The sequence below is a fragment of the Phalacrocorax carbo genome, chromosome 9, assembly GCF_963921805.1.
Source record: "Phalacrocorax carbo chromosome 9, bPhaCar2.1, whole genome shotgun sequence".
Classification (NCBI taxonomy): domain Eukaryota; kingdom Metazoa; phylum Chordata; class Aves; order Suliformes; family Phalacrocoracidae; genus Phalacrocorax; species Phalacrocorax carbo.
Genome location: NC_087521.1, coordinates 36,174,898 through 36,200,548, shown reverse-complemented (window position 1 = coordinate 36,200,548; position 25,651 = coordinate 36,174,898). Strand labels below are relative to the sequence as shown.

The 25,651-nt window shown below is 41.7% G+C and overlaps 1 protein-coding gene across 3 annotated transcripts in view; it reads right to left on the bottom strand.

Moving 5' to 3' along the window:
* MAP4K5 (mitogen-activated protein kinase kinase kinase kinase 5) overlaps positions 1-25,651 on the bottom strand; it is a 73,311-nt gene that overhangs the window by 7,143 nt on the left and 40,517 nt on the right. For 2 of the 3 annotated variants that reach the window (XM_064461169.1, XM_064461167.1), the window contains 24 exons: positions 24,633-24,680; positions 24,496-24,538; positions 22,702-22,774; positions 21,632-21,763; positions 21,060-21,122; positions 19,657-19,738; positions 18,913-19,029; positions 18,476-18,554; positions 17,352-17,410; positions 16,259-16,323; positions 13,435-13,479; positions 12,699-12,741; positions 12,029-12,239; positions 11,158-11,255; positions 11,015-11,056; positions 10,307-10,391; positions 10,137-10,216; positions 6,507-6,567; positions 5,338-5,452; positions 5,145-5,203; positions 3,709-3,812; positions 3,138-3,315; positions 2,106-2,174; positions 1,332-1,424 (listed from right to left, as the gene is read on the bottom strand). In XM_064461169.1, coding sequence (XP_064317239.1) covers positions 1,332-1,424; positions 2,106-2,174; positions 3,138-3,315; positions 3,709-3,812; positions 5,145-5,203; positions 5,338-5,452; positions 6,507-6,567; positions 10,137-10,216; positions 10,307-10,391; positions 11,015-11,056; positions 11,158-11,255; positions 12,029-12,239; positions 12,699-12,741; positions 13,435-13,479; positions 16,259-16,323; positions 17,352-17,410; positions 18,476-18,554; positions 18,913-19,029; positions 19,657-19,738; positions 21,060-21,122; positions 21,632-21,763; positions 22,702-22,774; positions 24,496-24,538; positions 24,633-24,680 — 2,044 coding nt within the window. The remainder of the gene's footprint in view (positions 1-1,331; positions 1,425-2,105; positions 2,175-3,137; positions 3,316-3,708; positions 3,813-5,144; positions 5,204-5,337; positions 5,453-6,506; positions 6,568-10,136; positions 10,217-10,306; positions 10,392-11,014; positions 11,057-11,157; positions 11,256-12,028; positions 12,240-12,698; positions 12,742-13,434; positions 13,480-16,258; positions 16,324-17,351; positions 17,411-18,475; positions 18,555-18,912; positions 19,030-19,656; positions 19,739-21,059; positions 21,123-21,631; positions 21,764-22,701; positions 22,775-24,495; positions 24,539-24,632; positions 24,681-25,651) is intronic. The other variant, XM_064461168.1, reaches the window with a different exon arrangement.

The window sequence follows — 25,651 nt, the reverse complement described above, 5'->3', positions numbered from 1 at the left end:
AAATCATGGATGAAGAGCTGACTGTTCTTTAAGCAGCGTTACAGAAACATACGTTACACTCTGTTTTATTTTCCTAAATCCTACTTGTTTTCCTTTGCTATTTCTCCAAGTCGCATTTTGTATCTGCTCAGTAGTAGCCACGTCCTAGATACACAGAACAGAGGCATTCCGCAGAATCCTCACAGCAATGTTTCTCTCAGCAGACTTAGACTAATCTTCACCTGCTACTCCCCACTCTGCCCTGCGATCACAGAATGAAGAGTTGTTTAATGCCCTGAATTCCCAAGAGACCACTCAAAGTGTAAAGAACCGCTCACATTATTCAGTGTCAGCCGGTAAGTGCAAAACTTTGGGATAAACGCTTCTGCCTATGAATTCCTTCAGAGTTCAAGGAGAAGGCAATGGTCGAGTCACGTTATGCACGAGTCAGCAGGAGATATTGTACGATACAAGTACAGCAGTTAATTAGAACATGTCAGAATTTAGGGAAGCATCACAGGCTTGATTAAAAATATCTTCCTTCAGGACAGGTCTGACATATCTAAATAGAGATGCTGCATAAAAGAACGTGCACTGCTTTACCAACAGCGATTAAAATACAAAATACCTAGTCCAGAATCTTCTTCTGAAGGGAAAATGCCCGAGGAACCCAGAAACGCAAGCTGGGCAGAACTCCTAACAAAACCAAGCTGTGTCTTTACTGGTTTTGATTCCAGAAAGAAGTTCAGTTTCTGAGATACAGAATTAGTAAACTTATGTTAATTAGATACTTCTGAGAGCTAATTACAGCAGAAATACTTGCGTGACAATTACAGTTCAAGTTTTAGAAGCAAGGCTGCTGTCCCCTAGTAGTCTAAAGATGGCAGCCTGACCTCTAAGAATTAGATTCAAATACTATTACCTTGACTGTTAAAAATGAATGTGCTATCGGTTTAAATAAAATCTTAGCTTTTAGAAGACTAACACACATTTATGTATTACTAAAACATGTCTTCCTCCCCAAAGGTTTTTCTCAGTGCTATGGAAATGACCAGAAACCAGTCAGCCTTTGTTGTTTGGTTTTTTTTTTTTCCAAATCATGATACATCTTACTTATAAACCAGAAATGACACCAGATAGAAACACGTGCAGATTTGACACACTACCTGGCAACCGTCTGACTTCCTTCAGCATGTCAGTGGAGACAAAGGGACAGCTCACAATATCCTGACACAGTCTTTAGTGGCAGGCCCCACTGGGTGCACTAAACCAGTCCAGATTATTAAAACCCCTTCAACACTCACTCCTTTAAGTTCTTAGTGCTTACGAGACAAGAGAAGCAAATCACTTACCCACTGACTCAATGCAGAAATCAAAGCTCAGCTCAGAGGCCAATTTCTTGCTTGACTTCAATTTTCCTTGTAAATTCACAATTTTCACAAATTCTCAAGAAAAAGAGAAACACAAGAATTAAAACACGCTCCTGAAAATAATTACTGACATCTTCAAGTATGAAATACTAATTTCATCTTTCAGGCACAAAAAAATGCCCAAACATAACATCTACAGTATTTGCCTAAAATGAATCCAAGAGCTTATTTCTTTCAAAATAAATATAGAAAACCTTCGTATACACTCTGTATGGTTTCAGACTCTACTGACAGCCTTTCTGCAAATTACAAACAGTGCAGAAATGGGAATTCAACATAAAAGTTGGAAATTTAGGCAGACTACATCATCGCAGAGCTCCCATTGAGGCATTAACCTCTGATGTGTGAGAGTTACGGTTGTAACGACCGCGTACGATGGGAGCGTTAGCTGTGTGTGCGACAGGCAAGTGTCACCTTTTCCAAGTAAATTTTGAAAATTTCTGATTGGCATCTATTTGAATCCTGACCTGTAACGCTGCGGTACATTTCATTTTGAAAAGAAACAAGAATAATACACACACGAAGAGGGAAATGAAAACCCACTTATCTGAACTGTATCTGTTAGGAAATATTACAACACAAATTAGTAATGAAGGGAGAAAAATTAACTTGGGGTAGAGTTAAAAAGCAACGACTGTGGCAAAACAAGTTTTGCACAGGGTGTAGTAAGTTGCCCAACGGAGACATGTTACTTACTGTCCAGGCAGACTAGGACAGTGTCCCTTTCCAGCTGCGTTACATGGATGGCATCTAACTGCTGATTGCCTTGTGAAAAAGAAAACAGATTATTTTATAACACATCATAAGACTGATCTCAGCCTCCCCTCGCCTCAACCCCTCACCAATTGTTACAGCCTTTTCAGTATGCTACGAGCCTTTTGCAATCTACTATATTTGTTACTCTCAAATTTTTTTAAGGCTGTACGATCACAGAATGTTCTGGGAGGAGTACAGGGCCTAAGGACAAACTGATCCGTTCAAAGCATGTATTTAATATGAAAGCACTACTGTTTATGGGCATAAAATACATTTTATGTTACGGTTCAGCACAGCAAGTCAGCTTCCTTCATGAAAAACAGGATTCATCAAGGGAATCTTTGCTCCTAATAAAAAAATGCTCTTTTCCCATAAACCCACATCTGGAGAGATTGTTGTGCTGATACGAAGATAGATTTAATAGTTTTTCTAGTTTTTATTAATGAAGTTCTTGGTAAAGCTGCTAAAAAGCAGTATTTAAATGTAAAAAAAGTATATCCAAAAGAGCTAGCAGAGAAAAGCATCTGCAAGATATCAAGTAGCTTTTGAAGATAAAGCAAAATCTTCTACTTATTAATTGGCAGCTGAAGATGACAAGCCTCCCCCAAGGGCTGGAGGACAGACAAGAATGCGTTTTTGTGAGTCTTTACACAGAAGGGAAAAGAGCAGCAAGCCTGACCCCAGGAATAAGTATGCAACCACAAATGAGAACCCCATCAGCAGGGTCTGCTTTACTATTTAAGGAAATTTATAAAATAAAAGATGTGTCTAAAAATGAAGTCTTTTAAGAAAGAAAGCCTATCCTGAAGTTGGCAGGTCATCACAAGAACCTGCGATCAGCTTCAATATGCTTCAGGTAGAGAAGCTGCCTCGTTTTGCCTGGCCTAACAGGTTTCCACACGACTCCTGAGAAAGGGATATCCAACAGTTACCAGACAATGAAAGGGTTGCCAGACGGACCAACAGTCTTACCTGCACCAATTTCTGTAAACCACGAAGAAGCAGAGTTCAAGTTGATTGTCTCAAACTGAACCACCTGATTTGGTTCAGTACCCTTACTGATAGCGACGCAGACCATCGGGTACTCCTGCTCTGGTATCACTAGCATTTCAAACACATTCAAAGGGCTTGGCAATGGAAAATCAAAGTGCTGGAACAAACATAACAAGGCATGGGTAAAGTTTCCTTTTAGCTTGGAAATATGCAGCCTAAAACAACACGCACAAAGTATAAAAGATCTAGAAGAATTTTTCACTGCCACTAAGAGTGCTCTTTTTAAGATGGCATGAGCTGTGAGCAACATTACGTTGTGCAGAGGTATATGCTACTCTGTTGTTGCTAGTACTGGGCTCGATCCAACACTTGACCGACTTTCGTCACAAGATTTTCTTAGTCAAAATGCATCGAGCCAGATTTTCAAGTGCTCAGAACCCACAAATGGGTCTTCCCTGGGATGTACTTTCCATTACAAATTCTGGAAAGGTTATTTCAACAAATGCACAACGGTTAAGTTTAAATGTTCCAAACTAAAGTGAAAACTTACCTTTATTAACATGAATTTCTGCATTGGTTCATACCACTGTAGTAGAACAATTCCAGACTGCAATGCACCACACAAGTATTTATGTCCTGTGTATGGATTTCGTACTATATAAAACAAATAAACAGAAAAAACAAACCCAAATGTTTTAAGTCCAGGAAGTTCAATGCATACTTGAAAAAAAACCCTGCAGATATCTTTACAAATAATTTAAGAAACAGTGTCAGTTTGACACTGATAATGGCCTTCTGGCTTGCCATTCAAATATCCACACAGGGATTAATACTGTGATACATTACAGACAATTTCAGTTATACTTACCATCACCAACCGCTAGCGATCTTGGAGTCCCAGTAAAGAGGCCACATGCTGAGTGGCCAAAGCCCTAACACTTTCTTCCTGGGGCCGTGAGAGCAGGGGGAGTGAAAGGTCCAGGTCAAGTTGTGATTTAAATAAAAGAAATTTCCAAGCAGTGAAGATGCCCCATAACTTCTTGTGAACTCTGACAGCCAGTGCAATAATATGATGAAGGGTTTGGGGTTTGGTTGTTGGTTTTTTTTTTGAGCTCAGCTGGATACAAGACTGGCCTGACTTCAAGAATCATTTGTAGATAGGCCTACTGTAGACACTTTATATGAGCTAAATAGGATATCCAAGTTTGAAACTAGGTACCTTATACTCTGCTTAAGCATTTTTAAGAGTGTAAAGGTACAATTTCACACAGCACTAGGGCCAGATTTTCGAAAGGACGCGTATTCTGTAGGAAACCCAAGCCTTTCTGGAAGTCAGTAAAGCCAAAAAGAAATCTGTAACTCTACAAGCTTAACTCTTTTCTGAGCACTTAGAACTTGAGCGATGGCTTCACTCCTCCCCAGGCTGACAGAATTTTTATTCATGTCCAGCCTTTTCTTTGGGGAAAATATTCTTTTCAAGTTAGCATTGGTGAAAGTTGGACCCAGGTCAAAGCTCGAGCAGAAAGGGTATTTGCGCATGTGCGACAAGTCTGGGATCCTGTAACAAGCGTTAGGCTTGCAGGCCGTCTGCAGGTCACAGTAACCCGCTGGCTCGGGCGGCAGCCTGAAGCCAGTGATCCCAAACATCGACTTATTCGCTGAGAGCTTCAGCAGCTCTGAAAGAGAGCGCGCGACACCCGTCAGCTGTGTGCCGCTGGCATTCTCCAGTCTCCAGGGTTTCCCTTCAGATCTTGCTCTAGACAGCACCGTTTCGAGGTTAAGAGCCGACATGAAAAATGCTTTTCCACTGAAGAGCATGAAGACCCGCACGTTAATTAAAAGGAACGCGACGCACCAGTTAGGCACAGTGTTAAGGAATAACGTATTCATACTGTCTTCTCAACAACGAGACAGCTGTAAGTTTAAGACACGCCATGCCCAACGACACAGGCCAGGAAAACATTGCAAAACTGAACGCCTACTCACCTATACAGCATTTGTGGCATCCTTTTGTATCAGGGATCTTTGTCGTTAAGGCAAACTTCCTGGAATAACAATTATGAAAAAAGGCATCAACAAGAGATGCCAAAGGCCCTTCGTGTTACCAATTCAACAGCACAAACAGTATTTATGGGAATTTTCACTGGTTAATAATTGTCTGTACGCGCAAGATTTGTACCTTGGTAATATTTTGTCAGGAAACCTATGGGTTTGAATATGAGCAGCTAATCCTGTTTTTTTGGCTTGTTCAAACAAAGCTATTAAATTATGGGAGTAGAGCTGGAATGTTTTCCCTGTAAGAGAGAAAAGCACAATTGATATCGCAGCCATGCCTCCAGCAGAGAACTGCGCTTTTTAGAAAAACATGTGTGTAGAAAATTACCTTCTAGAGAAATGGAGCACGTGCGTCAGATAGTAAGTCCGGTCGTGAAGAAAAATAAAACAAGACAACAATAATAATGCACATAGAGAAGACACGGCATTCAACTCAAAGTTCATTTCAGTAGCACTAAAGCAGCTCTTAAATTTTATGTACGCATTTTTAGAAGTCTGTAATTGTACATGAACAATTAATTATATCAGGACATCTTCTCTATCTATAGATCAACAAAAGTAGCATTACACAAAATCCTGCATGGTTAAAAGCACAGTCCTACAATTAGTCTGCGTGCCACAGTGCCTCTCCTTCCTGTCTAGGATGTCCTATTCTGGGACAACTGCTGAAAAAGATATTTTTTTCAAGAATCAATCTGCTGGATTAGTAGTATTGCACAGCCACCTCATTCTCCTTTAAATTGAGACTGGTTTTGTTTTAGGGTGGATTTATTTTCTGACTCTGGTTCACACAAAGATACTGCCAGGCTGCGACACACTGCGAACGATCAAACACTGCATCTGCGTTCTGATAACGCGTCTATGTTAATCCCCTCCTAATTCTGTTCTGACACAGGAAAGCCACCCATATGGCGACTCTCCTAGCTCAGGGACCGAAGAAGAGGACACTCTTTAGGTTCTCTGTGTACTTTCACTCAAATTGTAGCCTTGGTAGAGGCAACTCTTGCGTGACAAATACCAAGTGCCAAGCTTTTCCAAAGTAACTAAAAAAACCAAAATAAATAAATAATACGCTGGGACGCTGCAGACTATTGGCTCCGCTGCTCGCAAATGTCCACTTGCATCTCTGAAAGTCTTTCACACATTAGAACACTCTTGAAGCAAAGCTTCCTACACAAAGACAAGAAGCGATGCGCAGTTTTCTACCTCAGTACAATCGAAATACATGGTACTGAATTACGACTTCAAATGTTTATAAATAATTTTATTAATTTTCCCTCTATTTATACATACCTGACAAGGACATTAAGGTGTTATTGATAACATACAGCCAGGTGCACTTTCGGGGAAATAACTGAAGAAAGAAAATATTTCCATTAATAGAAACATACTGGAATTTCTCGCCATGCTTGTCTGTGCCTGCTCGGGCTCTGACACCGCTCCTGCAGGCACAAAGTCCCAGCTGCAACTACATTTTCCCCTTTAACTGACTCTTCGGGCCCTTGCTTACCCCTTTTCTCTGTCTGAAACGGTTTTCATTCCTTCCCTCTTCTACCCCTGAAACTTTCAAATTTCAATTTTTCTTTATTTTTTAATTAGCAGCACAGAGCCAAAGTGGGACAGCTGGCAAGACCAAGATACCATTTATAGAAAGAAACAGCTTGTTAAGGAGTGAAAGCCAGAAAGATAACGTTCTTTCAGAAAGATATCCTTATTTCAAAAAATGTACTAAACCCCACCAAAGTCAGAAGAGGGGGGGAAAAGGCATTAGTATTTTCTGAACAACTTGAGTTACCACAAAATCCTGTATTTTGTGGGACTTACCTGCCTGGCTATTTGTGTTAGCATGCTGCTTTGTGAACAGACAGTTCACGGAAGGCATTGGGACTTACTTTGGTTTCAGAGGGAAGAAGCGACTCATGGGGCAGCTAGTATAGATTTGAGAAGATTTTAAAGTTAAGAAGAACCTCTTGACAACCTGACGGGAATTTTGATAAAAGTGATGGCAAATGACAGCATTCAGGAGTTTCAAGAAAGGGAATAAGGACAACAGAGTAAGGACAAGGATTTTGTTAACCCAAAAGACAAGACTAAATTTACTGAATAGTATTCAGAGGTAAGGTCCTCCCTCAAGAAAAAATTTCCAATAAGGAAAAAAAAGGGAGTTCAACAGGTTAAGCTGTTTCTGAAGGATATTTAAAAAAAAAAAAAGACAACAGCAGACTGGTCCACTGAGGGAAGCTGTTGTAAAACACAGCAGAAGATGCTTGAATCAAGGCTCTGCAAAAGAATGATTTTACTGGTTCGTGCAAACGTCCATCTAACCTAAAATCTGTTTTCAAGAGTCACCATGAAATGACACAACGTCTCCTAAAAATGGTGAAAACACGGAAAAAATATATATAATACTGCACCTAATCCTCTGCCAGACACCAAGTTCTTCAGCTCAGAAACCTGCTGAATCACATACAGGCTTCAAGCATTTAGGGAGCTTCAATGGATTTATACTCCATAAATTTGTCCAGTCTCCCCTCCAAATGCGGATAACTCCCAGCATTTGCAGCTCCCCACAGCAAAGAGTCCCAGGCCAGCTATCCACTGTTTATTTTTAATTTGGTTCCCACTAGCTCCATTTAATGGCCCCACTGGAAGGGAAGGGGAATAGCTGTTCCCTGTTAACCGTCTCCAAGCCACCCCAAGATGGGTCAATGTTTTTTATTTCCCCCTCATGCCTTAAATATCGCAAATACATAATACAGAAAACTGAAACAAGGATGCAGCGCCAAGGACGAAGAGGCAATCACAAGATAAGTCCGAAGGAAGAAACATAAGAAAAGTGAAGATGCAAATGAGGTTACCAACGTAAGAGAAGTCGATAAATGTGGTAACTGGGAAAATGAAATGCTCGGCCAACTGCTTAGCAGGAAAGAAAGACTGCATGGTTAATAGCACTAGGGTAGAGTGCCACTGCCACCCGAGGGTCCCCGTGGGGGTAGAAACTTGTGCCTGAAGCAGAAAAAGAACACATTACACACTATTTCAACTAGATATGCTCATGTCAGCAGGTCCAGTAAAGTTTACTTTACAGTACTTGAGAACTGGCTCAAACCCCAAGGTCTCAGTAACGATTACCTTCAAGAACTGATGGAGCATGAACAAGGACCTCAGGAAGGACAAACACAGCACCTATGCCAAGTAAAAAGGGTGGTGGGAATTGCAAAACGGCCTGCCTGCCTGTATATCCAGAGTAGCACAGGAACAAGCACATACTTCTGAATTACCAAGGCACAAGAGAAGCAGCTAGCGCAGACTTGTGCAGAACAGGCCGTATTTGAACATCTGAATTTCCTTCTTTAACAGAATAACTGCCCTGCTGGGGGCAGTGAAACAGTAAAGATGTGAAACATATGTGAAGGACCTTGTCCTGCATGCCACTTCCGCACGCAAAATAAGAAAATATGGGGTAGAAGAAACTGCAGAAAGAAAGCACACAACCGGCTGGACATAAAAACAGAGTATCTCTCAGCAATTTGCTATTTAATTGAAGGAAAAGGCAGCCTGTAGATATATGGTGTCTGGTTCTATTCAATATTTTCACTGAAAAACTAAGAACAGAATGAAAGTATACTTCTGAAATTGGAAGATATTAACCTTGGAGAGACAGCAAACGCTTGGGAAGACGTGGTCAGAATCAGAAGTTGGAGAAACAGTTAAAAATGTTCGATTGGTGGGGAGAAATCAAGTTCTCTCTACCTACCACTGGCATGTCTAACCTGTCAATGGGATAAAAAAAGGGATGTGGAAGAGTCCAGAGAAGACTGTTACATTAATTATTTCAGGAAAATGTACAAGCAAAGAGGCTACTTTGACTAACAGAGTAAAGAGAAAATGGAGGTAAGAAGGCCAGGGGGTCTCCAACAGCTGCCACCCCAATTTTTAGAAATTCATTATAAAAGTAAGTAGTTGCTCCCCACGTCTACTGAGGCTACAAAAAGATAAGCAACTTCATATTCAACTCTATCCTATTGCACCTAGGTGCACCCTCAGCTCTCTTAGCTTGAAAGGATCTTCTAAGTGTATTGAATTCAAATTCCCAGTTCTCACCACCAAGCCCTTTATAACCTTCTCTCGCTTTTGTTTGTGCCAAACTACCCAGCGACATGACCTTGCTGAACCGCTTCCCCTTTTCTGTTGCTGCTCTGGAGTTTTGGCCCCTAGCACGATGCTCCCAAGAAAGAGAGGACGTTCCCCTCTTAAGCACAGATCTCTGTGCAATGTCCTTTCTGTGAAATCATCTTTCTCTCACTATTACTCACAGATACAGCCACCCTGCCACCTCTGCTTTCTGACCTGTGCTGCGTCTCAACTGAATTTAATGTGCTGTAGAGGCCTGAAGTGCCTTTGTGAACTGCTTCAGAAACCTACAGGTATAAATCTCATTACTGGCACCCACCAACCCTTCCCTTCCAAGAATACTCTGCTACTCCCGATTCTTAAAAAAAACAAATGTAACAATACCACGATTGCATGAAGTGGCTTTGGAAAGGTTAGAGAGCCCAAGAAAACAGAAGCAAATGAGTATTTATTGGTGATAACAATGCCAGCTAAATTAAATGGTTAAGGGCTTTGGTAGCATCCCGTGGAGAAGCAATATGCCATCTAGTGGAGATAAAATGGAGAGAAAGGGCAGGTAATCAGTTCTCTCCAAGGAGAAGAAAGATATTTTAGTAGAGAACTCCTTTGAAAGCTATCTTACATAAGCAGCAACAAAAAAATCAGGTAGGTAGGGGAACTATTAATTTCAGGGCTGGCATTGCTTGATTTGATGCAAATCAGTTTATGCCACAAAGCCTGGCATCCCATCTATCCCATCTTATATCAAGCTTTCTTGCTTCCTAGTATCCCCAAATCACCAAAAATCACCTGTTCCATTGTTGCTTCGTGAAGTTCATTCAAATTCAAAGTATAGATACCTTCCTCCGTGCCAAAGATGATGTACTGATCTAAAAATTTAAGAGAAATGGATTATTTCACAAGCTCGCTACCACTTTGGCAAGAGGCCGGTTTAAAATACAAAGCCAAAATAACTTTACCTTTAGTATCTGGATGTATCCATGATGTTGCACAATTAATCTTCAGAGGACAACCATCAAAGACTTTGGAAAAACACGCTCCCATCTGAAAGACACCAAAACTGAAACCTGAAGCAAGTTTACAGTATAAAGTGTTGATCTGGCACTCGGCCACTTCCACACCTGTACACACACCAGACGCAAACTTACTCTAATATGCTTTGATGCAAAACATTTTTATCTTCCCCAAAAGCTACAACGCAGCTTTTCTAACCTTTCCATAGGTTTCATATGCATTAAGAAGCACAAAGAGGGATCAGAATGGTATGAACAGTTTTAAGTGCCTACTGGGTAAGAGCGATATTGAGCGCTTGTACAAATGGACACGTGATGGGAAAAACAAACAGAAATGCTTCAGTAATAACACCCTCTCGCATCACTCCCACATCTCCCCCTTTCTCTTTATGAAGCAGAGACTGCCACTGGAGATCACAACCCACAGAGCCAGCGAAGCCTCCAACCCTTCACATCCAGAGTGAAGTCGAAAGGAAGTTTTTGAGAAAAGGAAACCAATATTGTGGATTCAGTACACAAAAAGTAACTGGCTGTGAAATACCGAAAATCACCCCGGATGAGCTGGTGGCTTATTCTAGCATAAACCTTCTGACACTAGAGAGATGCCATGACAGCAGACTTCCAATAACGCCTACTGCAAATGAGATTTCTTACCAGCACCTTCGGTGTTGGTGGTAAACCATTGATTGCTGGCTTCTGTGGGAAGAAAGAAAGATCATAAAATACCTCCCACGCACTGATATAGATCTAGCTAGCTAACATGACAGTGAAATCAGACTGAGAGTCACAATACTTACAGGAAAATCTCTTTTCTCTTTTTTACGTGGCAGTTGAGGGATTTGTCCGGGCCCTTCTGCATTTTCTTCAATGAGTTTCAGCATGCCATCCCCATTTCCTGAAAAGAAACCCAGACATATTTTGTAGCTCACTTGACACAATAAAATAGAAAATATTTTATTGCCCTATTCTCTCTCCTCCCCTGTGTCTAGCAGGAGTGGAGAAGTGGGCTCTGAAACTTCCACACACACATCTCGGGTAGCTGAGTCCTTCCAAGGACAGCTGGCCACTCTTCTGCCTGCTAAGCTACACAGTAATAAAGGCTTTCCATTATCCAAACAGACCCTCGGCCAAACACAACTGAGAATAAAGCTGTGGCAAGGTCCTCGCAGACGATCCTCACGGTACGTCTGTTAGTTTTCTGCTACTCCTGCAGGCAACGCAGGAATGGTATTGTCTGGCTGAGCGTCCTTGTTTTGGGAAGAACGTTTCCACCACGGACCGTGGCTCTAATCATAGAATCATCGAATCGTTTAGGTTGGAAAAGACCTTTGAGACCAGCAAGTCCAACTGTTCACCTAACACTGCCAAGCCCACCACTAAACCATGAGCGCCACGTCTACACGTCTTCTAAAAACCCCCGGGGATGGTGACTCAACCACTTCCCTGGGCAGCCTGTTCCAGCGCTTGACAACCCATTCAGTGAAAAATTTTTTCCTAATATCCAATTTAAACCTCCACCTTCTAATAAGAACCAGCACACATGGGAAAAGGAAAGCTGCACCTCACGATCAGCTTGTATTAAATAAGTTATCTGCAGAAAATAGCTGACTGGAACTGACTTCCTTTTACAGGATGCCAAGTCACCTTTAGGGAATGTAATGCGTTTACCTAAGTCGCTGTATCTAGCAGTGAGCAATCCTGGGCTGCTGATGCTGCTGGTCATACCAACGGGGGAAGGATCAGTCTGAGGCCCACAAACAGGGATACTTTGTCTTCTGTGAGCTGGTGGGGCTCTGTTCTGTGAGTCTGGGAAGTGTTTTATTGTCTGACATTTCTCGTCATCTGGAAGGTTCTCCTCAGGATAACTGTTTATTCTCGGCTGCAACAAACAGAAGAGGTGAAGATTACCTGGGAAATGGCACCTGGAAGCATACACTTCAGACAAGTTTAATTCGAGTCAGACTGCTTCTACACACAAAAAAAATATCTCAGCCTTTGAAAAAAGGCATTAGACAGCAGAATAATCAAAGAGGTACTCCTCCTGATGGAAAATCACAGCAGCAGGCAGAGTGCTGAACGCGAGGACATCCCACACAGCATGCTCTCTTTAGAGAGAAAACACCTACAAGTCACTTTCTAGGGCAGCATACAAGGCCAGGAGTCCCCACTGTTGAGACCGTACAGTCTGCAGGTCAGCATAAAATATGAAGGTGCACAAATTCTGCTAGCAAATGGTATTTAACAGAATTTATAACCTACTGAGGGCAGAGAGAAGCACTGCAGAGGCTGCACAAGTAGAGTTTGCCACCTCAAACTCTTAAAAAACACCATCTCTTACCTTAGGAGGTAGCGGAGGTGGCCCTGCTCGCTTTAGTGTTGATCTACAATGAAAAGGTACAGGAGTCATCTTAGTTAAGCCAACAACATAAACAGAATTACTTGAGAACACAGACTAAATAAGGCAAGCTAGATGCATAGAAAAGACGGGTCTAACAGGGTTAAACTAGAAGTCCAAGAGTAGGAAAAAAGCACATTAATCTTATTAGAAGTGTTGTTCTTTGATAAAGTCATGTTCTTTCATAAATGCCGATGTTATAGAGCATTCTGTGGTGAAGGGTATTTGAAGTTAGCAAATAAATATGCGTTCAGGGACTAGCTGGGTGCAGTTTGCAGCTTTCGCTCTGGATGAGACAAATGTTTGGGCACACGAGGAGCTGCACCTACCCCACCAGAGCTCCACGGGAATATCTGCACATCCTGTCGCTACCGGGCCTGGCTCGTAATTGATTAATCAACACAAAATCTGCTTTAAAGCATTAGGCACTTCCATATGGACTCTAAGATAACCTCAGGAAGGAGAGCAAGGGAAGAAAGCATTGCTTTGCGGCCATTCTCCTGACGATCAGATAAACAGTCAAGCGTGTGTTAGACCTTTGAGTGCAACCAGCCCTCACTTATTTACGAGTGGCAAAGCTGCCTGCAGCATTTTAAAGAAAGAGGTTTTGCCAGAACTGCCTGCTTTAGCGAGAGCCGCACGGAATAAACACAACTGTACGCAAAGGAGGTCCACTCACTCTTCAACATCTTCACTCCCATCGCCAAATTTTGTAAGCAGTCCCCTAGGTAAAATGTTTATAAAAATTAAGAGCTCTGCTCCGAGTTCAACACGTGCAACTAAACCGATCGGTGACGTCATTTAGTTTCATAACAAGCACCTCCCAGCCCTTTTCAAACCGAAGTATTTCTCTCTTATTCGCTGCATTGAGCCTTTGTTCATTTAGTACAGTCCTTTCCTTCCCTTCTCCTCACCCCCCAATAATCACTGAAGCTCTCTCCCATACCAGACACCATCAACTCATCTTTCATTTCCCTACCTGGTATTTTAAATATTGTTGAAATGCCTAATAACGATGCAACATAAAGGAAGGGAAAAAAAAAAAAAAAAAAAAAGAGATGAGAGCATAGGAAGTTACTAGGAGACAAATGGAGAAAAGCCTTTACAAAGGGCAGTGTCCTCCTGTAGTGTTATTCACTTAAGACACAGACTGTTTCCCATTACAGTGGGAATTTTTGTTTGAAAGCTACCCCAAGGTTAAAAAAGAAATTGTGACTAGAGGATCAAAGCCGCACTGAAAATATAATCGTGAAACAACCAAACACTGATAAAATTTTGCAAGATGGCAATTTTCAAGCTATGTCTTAAAAAAAAAAAATTAAACTGTATTAAATCTAAAAAAATCTAAACCATAAACCTAAACCCAATAAAAAGCATTCCTCAGCATGCTGTTGTGGCGTTGGGTTGTGCTGTTGTAGGCTTCTGCATTCTTTTCTGCATTCAGCAGTCGTGAGGTGGAAGAGGCAGCTCAGAAGCTGGCTGTCCCGGTGTCCAACCAGGGACAGGCTTCTTCAGGCTGCAGAGCCCAGTGCAGTCCAAGTCTCTGCGGGCAGAGCAGGCGCCCCCGTAGCCCACCAACTCACCCATCCTTCCATGTTCCACAACGCGCCCCATCACCCCCTGAGGAATGACCACCGGGGTAACGAACAGGAAAACAAAAGCATATTATACAAAAACTAACCCAGCCAAATTTGGATTAACGTAAAATTTCCCTGCAAGTTACTTCTGAAGGGAAAGCAGCAGACAGTTGCCAATGGGAACTATTAAAAAATTTAAAAGAGAAGAAGTCCAACCATCAACAAAAACTACCTCCATAATACAGAAAATTAAAAAAAAAAAAAAGTAATTTTAAAATGCTACAATAAGGATGAAAAAAACAGAAATAATTTCAGTCATCAGGCACACATTCCGGTATTCCCCTTTCCAGTCAAGTATTCCCGAGTCGAAGGTATCAATTACATTCACTCTGATAAAAGCCAAAGGGCACGAAATGCAAGGACCCCCCAGCACACATCCTCTCTGTACATCCCCGGTATTACTCAGAATCGCTGGGACAGAGGAGCTATGCATTTCCTGTTTATCTTTTTAAACTGGAAGTGGTTTCCAAGTAAGGAGCACAGATTCACCATCCAGAAACTTTATGCCTGTCCTCCTTTCGCTACTATTTCTGTATCTATTCACCGATTTATAGCCCTAGCAATGTTTGCTATGGCTACATTCATCCTGCTTTTAATACAGCCTGGTATAGACCATCTTAATAATGCTACAGAAACAGAATCAAATCATTACGTCCCTTTGCCAGGAGAAGCTTCCCTCCCTCCCTGCTCCTCGACCCCACAGATTCCAGCTGTCTGCAGAAACGCCAGCACTCACGAGGAGAAAGGCTTTCAATCTGCAGCTCATCAGGGTCACGCAAACAAACCGAGAGAGGAAGGAAAGCAGTCGCTGTCGTTACTGGACGGGGAAAGGCAAGGCCTAGAAAGCCACCCCAGACTTTTACTACAGTGAGAGTGAGAACAGAAAAAAAACAGGTTGAACTTAAAAAGAGCCGAACACTGGCAATCTCCGTGAAACGGCCAGGGGGCCATAATGTCAGCTGACAGTTTATGCAAGACTTTATCGGCAAAAAAGCCAATAAAATTCACAGACTGCTACTCAGATCCAAATAAAGATGGGAAATACGCTCTTTTAGCTGAGCAGCTATTTCAACCAAACTACCACCTTTCCCGTCAGTCAGTATTACCAAACTTCCATATTCTTCACTGCAAATTCACAGATTGCCTTTAAAAACAGAATCCAGTATTTTGCAGCAAAAGCAAGCCACACACCTAATAAACTCAGTCCTAACTTGGACAGAGTTGTGCTCCCTTACTTCAGGCCTGCTTTATCCCAGGGCAAATCAGTTACAGCGTGTCTTTACCTACATTTCACCCCAGAACCCTGCACGACTGCGTTACAGACTACCCCGATCAGACACCCACAGCAGAAGCAGTCGTGCTGTCGTACTGAACTTGGTAAAACTGAAGCTTCAGAACTGGTTTCTCCTTCCCTTTCTCACAAGGACCCGACTTCAGGGTAGCGAACATGCTTTGCCGCAGGATGTCACAACCACAGCTGTGGCTCAGAGAAGTGCAAGGCCAGCGCGGGACCCTAAACTCAGCCCTTCCAAGGTTACCAGCCTTGCTTCAGAAAATTGACTTTGGCCGTGTTACTTCACTGTGCTGGCCGTACATTTACACTTCACTTCCTGTCTACATCTGGGGAGCTACAACAATTTTAAAACAAGCCACTGTTTGTGGTTAAAAGAGATCAAAACCTATTCCCCAAGAGAATGACCAACCAACTGCAGAAGGATGCTGGGCAAAATCTCCTCTAACTTTACAAATAGTAAAGTGGATTAGGGCTGATGGTTTGATTTTCCACCATACCTCCTAATTTTTCTTTCAGAGTGTATGTTCATATTAAGTCACAGAAATAAAAGATATTTTAAGATCGGTACTTACTTGCTGCTTCCACCATCAACAAAAGGATTCCAATGTGAAGCGAAGTCAGCGCCAGCTGCCACAACCTGAAGATGCAGAAAATTTCCTTTTTATCCCCCCTGTCAAACTGAAGTACTTTATCCACAGCACATGAAGAGGCCTGGGAGAATCCCAAACCCTGCAGAATGACCCATAAGCAGTAAAATAAAATTCCAAAGTTAAATAATGTTTTACAATCTCATTATAAAGCAACTATTGAGAAGCTATCTTCTTAGACTCAGATTTAAAAGCTGCACCTGGAAATGGTATAATGCCAGTATCAAATGGCAATAAGTAACATGAAACCAAAACCTATGGTGAAAACTCATATTATCCACTCAGGGCACTTCCAAGACACTCTTCCAGCAAGAGAACGTGCTGTAGCCACCTCCAGACTCATATAAGATATCAGCAGCAGAGGCTGGGAGCATTCCTGACACTAGGCATGGCACTGAGGGGACCTCACCAGTAACAACGTGTACAGACCTCATCAGACACGTTCAAAAAAAGACGAACTCCAACCTACCTGGTGGAGTACAGCTGTAAAAAGCAGGAATGGGATTTTTCTGGAGTGCTGAGCACGGATGTCTCTGAATCAAAATTAGTGGCAGCTGTTACTATTCACAACACTTATTATAAAATGGAGCCCTTGTGTAGACAGGCACACACTAATCCCAAAGAACGTTAATTAGCTGATCTGCAGCAAACTGCTGAGGGCTGGAACAAACAGCAGCAGCTCACAGGGGGCAAAACTGGCTGCATGCGAGCTGGCGGCCTTCCAAGAAACAAGCAGCACATAAACCCCGACGACGGGAAGATCGGAGACTCAAACGCAGAACGGCCTCTTCACATTATCAAATTAATAGGCACATGTCGGTTTTTTCATCTGAGCGTGACTCTCCGCACAAAGCGTGGAGGGCAATTCATTTTCTTAAAAATGCAGCAATTGTCTGGGGACCAAGAGTGGTCTTCTCATGACTTTATACTTCAGAGTCATATTACTTAAGAGCTGAACCACAAACAGTGAAGGCACTACGATTTTAATAAATGAAGGAAAAAACGAACTTGTCCTTACCATTTCATCCCGAGCTTCCGTTTCTTTCCGTAAAGGGGGCTCAAACTGCAGCTTATCAACTACAAAACATGACATTTTCAAGTTTAATACACACAACATTATACTAGCACCCTTTCAACGCTTACTACAGCGAAACTCATGTTGTAACAGAGCTAAATATTATGTACACAACACTTGTCTATAAAATATGACCATCACTTAAATATCAGCACTATTGTCTAAATGCTTGAATTTGCAAATATGAAACCCACAAGAAAGAAACAGACCAAAAGTAAATACCAAGTCATTATATGAAAGTGCGCTAAAAGGTATCTACATAACCACATGTTACTTTCAATGCATGTGAAAGAGAAGAAAGAGACTTTTTACACAGCAAGCTTCCTAAAAGCGTGATGTACGTGATGCAGAGGGGCAGACACCGTTTACACTACGGAAGCTATTTCTCCAAACCTGGAGAGAGATCCGTTTCTACCCTCAAAATTTCAACTTAGATCCACCTGAGTGGTGTATTAATATTGTTTTTCAAAAAAAGAGAAAAGGTTACATCAAAGAAAATGCAGTCTGTTAACATGCACCCAGGTCAGGCCAGCTATTGCAATCACAAGCACTCCATCAGGGTCAAGAGGAGGTTTCACTTAGGAACTTGAAAAAAATGTGCAGACAAACACAAAATGCCACGATTTTTCTACATTTTCTCATCACACCATGGCACCCAAGGTACGCATGTGAAAAGTTGCCCTCCTATTTACCAACTCACTTTTGGTTTTTGATGTTTGCATGTTATTACTGTGTTTGCTGTTTTAAGTAAAGCTGCGTAGTCTGACAGAAATCACAGAGCTGAACGGCTCTGCTGGTCATGCAAGGTTTCCACACAAACATTACGATGCAGCAATGAGATGGAATGAATGGAACAGCAGAAAAATTTGCAAGTTTTAATTTTGGTTTAGAAAAAATACTATTGAAGATTCATATGCGCATGCTGTTTCTTCTGGTTTTGTTTCTCAAATGTGCCAACAGCAGAAGAGACCTTCCAGAGTACACACAGCAAAAGAACGCCGCCGCTATCCGCCATCGATAGCAGCAAACCAGCACCACAAAATGGGCAAAGCAGGTCAGGAACTTACAGTTTATCTCCGACGCCGTTCTCTCTGCCCTAATGTTCCTGTTCGTAGAACGAATTGTGTGGCGGATAACGGAGTGAGGCTGCAAGGGTTATAAACGGAAAAGCTGAGAAAAGTCGCATGGCTTTCTGTTGGATCTCAACCAGCAATCAAACCAACAAGGAGAAAGAATAGCTGTTGCAGTCACAGACTGCAGCATGCACCACCTTTGTCCTAGCCTTGCACAGCCCGTGCACAGGATCCTTCCGTCACCCACAGCATAAGCGTGACAAGCGCTGTGGCATTATTTCCTGGCTTCTCCTGCATGGTAACTCTACAAATGGAGCTCTAAAGATGCTGGGGCAGGGCCCCCATCAAGCTGCAATCTTACATACCCAAAGCAAAGCAGGGTATTCAGACCCTAGTTTTACCCAAAGACAGAAAGTAAAAGATGTTCTCACCTCAAAATCATCATCATCAACTTCACCGTAGTGTGTATGGTTGTCAGGGTTATTAACTTTGTCCAACAGCTCGACTGCTAAAGATCTGGAAAGACCAGGCTGTCCTACAAAGCTATGCTAGAACCGCAGAAAAGAACAAGTTATAACATGCATTTGATACGTAACTTTCATTAAGAAACTTCCAGTATAGAACGTTAATGAATTTTGCCTGCTTTCTGGGGGCTTGTGTATTTCTTTAGACTCCTTAATGGCTGGACTTTCTAACCCCTCCATGAGCACGGAAACACCACACTTTTGCCCACTTGTAAATTGGAAATTAAACTCCGAGTCAAACAGTTACACCTTAACTTCATTTTTTTACATGAGTGGCTCAATCGAGTTTAGGAAGGCAGAAACAGATACATGAACAACTGCTAAAAAAAATCCATTTTCTATTTGGATGACAGGAAGAGCAACATGTATGCAGCTATATCTAAGAGGCTGACATCCGCCTGCAGAAAGGACAAGGCTGAAGGTAGGACATGAAGCAAATTTCCTTAATTGTTCCTACCAAAAATTGTATGAAAATCTTGATACTGAACAAAATCTTGCTACTTCCTACAGTTGACCAATGTCTCTCTCCTTCAGATTTTACCACCCATGTTATACGGTCAGAGAAGGAAAATTGTTCCAGTTTGGTTTCCTGTTGATCTGTTGCTCACTTTGAAGCAAGAGATCTCTTATTGAGAGATCCAAGTCACTTACAGAAAGGAGCCTGTCTGCTGTCGGTCTCTTCTTTGGATTTTTTGTAAGTGCTATTTTGACAAAATTATGGAATGTTGATGACCTTAAAAGAAAAATGAGGGTTTATGTTTAATTTTGCAAGAAGATATTTTTTATTTTAATGCAGTTACTAAACAGATTTCAAAAGGCTGCGCTAAATTAGAATGTCATCCAGGTACCTCATCTCAGGTTTGAATAATTACATTAACGGAATAGGAAAAAACCCATTTGATTCATGGAACTTACATGGAAAACATTTTGGTATAGAAATAAATCAAACACGTACGGTGCTATTTCAACTTTTTCCAGTTTCAACTGTTAGAGGATTAGGTATCAGAAATAAAAATTGTGAATTATGCACCCAGTTAACCCTCAAAATCTAGGAAAACCTGCAAATTTCACTGTTCTTGGCTACAAGTAGGAAGGTAAAATACAAAGTTCTATACAGAGACTCAACCTACTCTTCAGAATGTTTTGTTGCTCTTTTCAGAACAACTTAGGTCACTGTGTCATATCGCCTCTTTTTAGATGCGAATTATGACTTGATGTTATGACTGGACCTACCATTTTTCAAGCATTTTTCTCACAGTTGCATTCATGTTAGTATGCCTTTCTGGGGACAATATTAGCCCAAGTCTGCTTGCTTTCAAATCACGTTACAAAACACATTTCCTCTTCTAGCCTTAGCAACTGAGAAGGTGACACCAGAGAAGTAAAGTGCGTTGGCTGAGGTTACACTGAGCGGTTTCAATGCACTTAGAGGCGTTAACTCCCTTCCTCTAGTGCACATCTGCCCACCCAAACACCTCAAAGTAAAAAGATTGTACAGCAGCATCATGAGCAAAAGATGCTGCATACCGGAATTGTTCTGAGTTGCATAAATAAAATGTCAGTAAGTGTGGAACAAAATCCTGCGGGCACTAGGAAGGTGTCACAGATTAAAGAAATCATGAAAGGATTAAATGGTTACCTGTCTCATTGACAGTGGCAAATACCCTATAATGGCAATTAAGGGGAAGGGATAAAAATAATTTTTCTTCCTAGAACATACAAAAACAATCCAAGAAGGGAGATTTCATTTCCCTCTGGGTCCCTGGCAGGGACAAATTTACATAGGTAGGGCTGTCCTGTCCCTTACTGCCAGTTTTCTGCCACGTCAGAAAATGTCTGCTTCTGGACCTTAACCCCTTCTCGTTTGCTTTCAGACACATATAAAAAACAACTAGTTGTTTCTCAGTGAAACTTCCTGGAAGAAAAATCACCTCTCAAGTTCCTGAGTTTAAAACTAGCACACACTATTCTTCACTGCCTCCCTTCTTCAATAATGACAAGTACTGTTTTTACATTATGTGCAAAATATTGAACAAAGGAGGGGTTTAACCTACCATTTCGCTTTTTCCTTTAGCTTTGGCGGTTGAAAATTACTTTTTGACATTAAAAACAAAGCCCTAAAGGTAAAGGAAGGATAATGTTATTATATGGTGAAAAATAATTAATTTCATTCCACTATCTAAACGCTTCAAATTAACACTTCACAACAAGAATCAAACTGGATTATAGTCTATACTGTGTTAGAGGACAGACACTGTAAAGCTGTTGATTTCCTTATCTTTAAATAAGTTCTTTTTATCACCACGCATAATCCTGTTAAACATAAGGCTACAGCTTCTCTAGTGATTTACAACACCTGTTCTTAGTCACAGTTGTTGTTGACACTACAAAGTTGTTTGGGATTTTTTTTTTTAAATTAAAAATTTCAACGATGAATTTCAATTCTAAATTTAAGCCTGTAGCTTCAGACCGATGTCTTATAAACAGACACAGCTCACACAGAAAGTAGATGTTTAATGAAGGAATCCTAGTGTGAGTTTCTAGGTCTGAGCTATGGAGAAGGTTAAGCTATATCTACTGGGACTGAAGGGCCCCTGGAGGCAAGCGAGCTCCCCAGCCAGCAGACCTCATCGGGTGAAGATCAAACATGGGTGGCTGAAGCTCTGCAAGTTCAATCGCTGTAATGCCAACCGCCCAGATATCGCAGAGCTGGTTATATCCACCGTTCTTCTCCACCGCTGCAACTTCTGGGGCCATCCTTTAAAAGCAAAGGCGTCATTTAGCGAGAGCACCAACCGCTTCTCAACAGTGCCCGCACGCAGGAGGCACAAAGCACGTCGCATAAGCCTAGAGCAGAAACCCCAGCAAAGAGCGTAAATCAGGGAAAAGCCTGAGGTCCCCCCTCCCCTCACCCGACATCAGGGGAGCGGAGAAGCACACAGAGGTGATGTGCTTTGCCCAAGGTCATGGACTGGACAGCAGCGCTAGGAATAGAACCGGTCTCATGATTCCTGGTGAAATGCTTTAATGACCAGATAATCTTCCTGCCCTCAGTCCTCCTTCTCCAACAGGATAAAGAGGGCAGCAAACAATTAAAAGCCATTGTCTGGATTAAGCTGTATGTACATGTTCAGTTATACCAAGAATACGGCCCCAGGCATCTCAGCTACATCACAGTAATGCGAGAAATCAACAGCAGTTAAATTTGCATATATAATCCAGCTCAAGATTAACAATGATATATTTGCATATTAAATGCTGTCTTGTGCAGACATTAATCAGCGGAGATTATTAAAAGATAGTTTAAAATCTGTTTTTCTTCACCCTTCGTTCTGCATGGAAATCGAAAAGACATTGCTTAGTTAATTCGCTAAAAGCGTAAGAAGCTACCGAGAAACGGAACGACCATTAGGTATCCAGAAAATGGGGAGAATGTTCTGCATTAATCAGCTTGGGAGAAACAGCAATCCTGCCTCAGCTATCAGGTAGCTTGTGTTACAGCAACAGGTCAGCTACAGTCAGTGCTTCCCAGACTTCTACCCTTTGGGTATTTTGCTTGGAAGAAAAGGAATTTATGCAATTGCTAAATATATTTAAAAATACTTGTGTGCACTTCAGTGTGTGTATTTTAGTGTTCTTGGCATAAATACAGACTTAGCTTTGCAGGCAGTCATAGCAATCACAGTAGTTTATTACCAGTAAGGGGTACCAATAAATGATTTCCTCTTCGCAATGGTGGCTGTTATTTTTGCTGCTACACCAAAGTCAGCTGGAAAATAAAATTATGGTAGACTTAGAAATCTCATTTTAAGACCTCAATTCTACTCTAGGAAATACCATATTATGAAAGAACAATCACATTTCTTCTCCAAATTAAAAATTCTTTAAGCCTCAACAGCTAAAGATTAATAATGAGATCAGCTAATGCCTTCACTGACGGGACTCCAAACTGAAAAGATCGTTTTCTACATAGAGTTCACCCATGGTCCTGTTCCTCCCCTAGCTGTTTTTCTGTCTCGCAATACAGCAACCAAGCAACCTCGCAAAATTTAGTGACTATTCAATTTAATATTCAAGAGGAAAAATAGCATCATGCTTTGGAAATGGTTCGATTTCTGTATTACTTATGGAGGAACTGCGGGGGGCCATCTGTTCTCATTTGTGGAGACTCTGTCTAGGGGACAATAATCCCTCACTCTCCAAGCTGCAGATAATCAGGTGGTCTTGCAGAGCCAAAACTCATTTAAGTCCTTTTTATTTTTATTGCATTTGAGGTAAGATAGCTGGAGGATAATTGTGGGCAAATCTAACTAGCTTAGCAGGCAAAAGGAAGGTATCAGTCCATAACCCAAGTTTAATGCAGTTAGCGGAATCTCTTATCAGTTTCAAGGTTTTAATCTTTATTTCCCCTTCTTCTTTAAAAAAAACATACTTTCCTAGGCAAGCACTCCTGGTTCACCTCAGGGGAGTAAAAGTGTTGAACCACACAGCTCTTCTGAGAAGCAGCAATGCAGATAATGCACAACTGCCCCGAGTCCAACACAGGACACAGCAAGGCGATGAGCATCCCATTCCTTCTCTCAGGATGTCGGCTCCCTGCTTCCTGCAGAGCCCTAACTACATGTAGGCTCCTGTGAAGCAAGGCATCAGATGAGCAGGAAGGGGTTTTGAAGGCAGCGCACTCTGGTAACAAGAGATTCGGCCTGTTTGTGCTGCACTAACTGCAAAGCGTCACTGGAGGAAGCCAGAAATACAGATCTCTTCTGAGTTTTCATCTGCAGACCTCAGAGCGCTTGCGAGAGAGGAGAGCTTCCTCTTCTCCACCCGCATGGAAATGCCCAACGTCATACACCGGTCTAGAGGCACAGCCAGGATCAGACCCCACTTTTCCATAGGCTGCCACTGTCTCACACAGTGGATCCTTGGAGGATCTGAGGGACAACTGCCATTCCAGCTGGGAACAGACAAGTTAATATCCCGGTAACTCCAACCTGGCAAAGTCCAGGGAGGCTTCAAGGATTGGTGGTTGAAAAGAGAAATTATCTGTAACTTCTTGACAGAATGCAAAACTTCTCATCTCCTATGTACAAAAGCCCATGGATACATGTTTCTATCATCAACTAATGCCCCAACTAAGAATAAGAACATCCTACAGTACAACACCAAAAGGTTCATGTCACTGACAACAGTATCTAATAAAACCAACTGCAATAAGGAGATGTGCTGTGTTACGCTTCATCATTTGTAGCAAGTTCAATCTTTGCTGTGCGTGTGCTGTTCAACACAAAACAAAGCCTTACAAAAGCTGAATATTCTTCCTGGGTGGCATGGTCTCTACAGTCTGGTTATTTTTTTATCTTAATGGAATGATAAAAGTAAAAGGCAATTTGCTAAATTAAAGTCTCCCAGCTGGTACTGTAGCTTTTGATTGATCAAATTTAAAATGTTCCCATTTGCTTTCTGTCTTATTATTAAATTCAAGCAACTTACCTAACTTGACATCTCCATGGTCTGTTAGTAGAATATTTGCACCCTAAAACATAATAAATAGGAAGTTAAAAATCTTTATCAGGAATATTTTTCTGCACTAGAAAGTTTAAGATAAGCTTCGCAAAGTTCCAAGTTACCTTTATGTCTCTATGCATTTTGCCCTTCATATGCAAATAAGCAAGACCCTGGAAATAAGAGACACAACACATCATTTTGCCATTTGTTAACATACTACAAAGCTAGTCCCATTTAATAAATTTAAATTACTCCGTGTATTTTATTTGAAAGTGGAGAAATTTGAGCTTTGCAGATAAGATGTAGGCTGGATTCTGTTCTTCATCTCTCCCAGCTCCGGCCAGCACACGTGAAGACTTGTTTAAACCACTTATGGTGTAACATTTTACACAAATGTACATGTATTTTCAAAACAAACTTCCAGATACATCAGGTTTTCCCTTTACTAAAATTAACTATATTTTTGAAGTTGTGAAGGTTTCAACAAGCGGGTGTTTAGCCTTTAAGCTGCCCTTCCAGCAATACAAGTCCCTGCAGTAAGAAGGGATCAGGACCAGAACTGCCGAGCAGATTAGTTCACGGGTCTACACCCCTGCCTCTGGCTGTGACCAGTTCAGCCACCGCTCCAGGGAAAGGTGTGCATCCCCGTGATTCTCTCACGTAATTATTCACGGATCCACAGAGCAGGGAGAGAAAAGTTCCTTTAAGAAACAAGCTGCCTGCACCATCTTATCTTGGATTTGTACAGTTATTAGCAATCACAAAATGAAAACGAGTTTTAGTCATCTGGTTGCAGTAGTCTTCCTCTGCAAATTATTAGTATTTACTGCCACAGATTGAGCAGGCAGTTTAAAATGTGCCTTTTTAAATTTTCTTCCATTACTCAGCTGCTTACCCTTGCTTTCTAGATATTAGTTGTTTTCTGCAACAAGATTAAAAAATTTGTCCTAAACTGCTGCACTGAATCACTGTGTTAGAACAACGGCTGAAAACAGCCCAGACAACACTGTGGTCACAACCTGCACAGATCCGTCTTCCAGAGTTTCCCTGACACCACCAGGGTGTCTGACGTCTGATGAAAGAAACAGGAGCAGGACTGAGGTTCAGTATTTCGGTCCTGCAGTGGGACCCAGAGAGACGG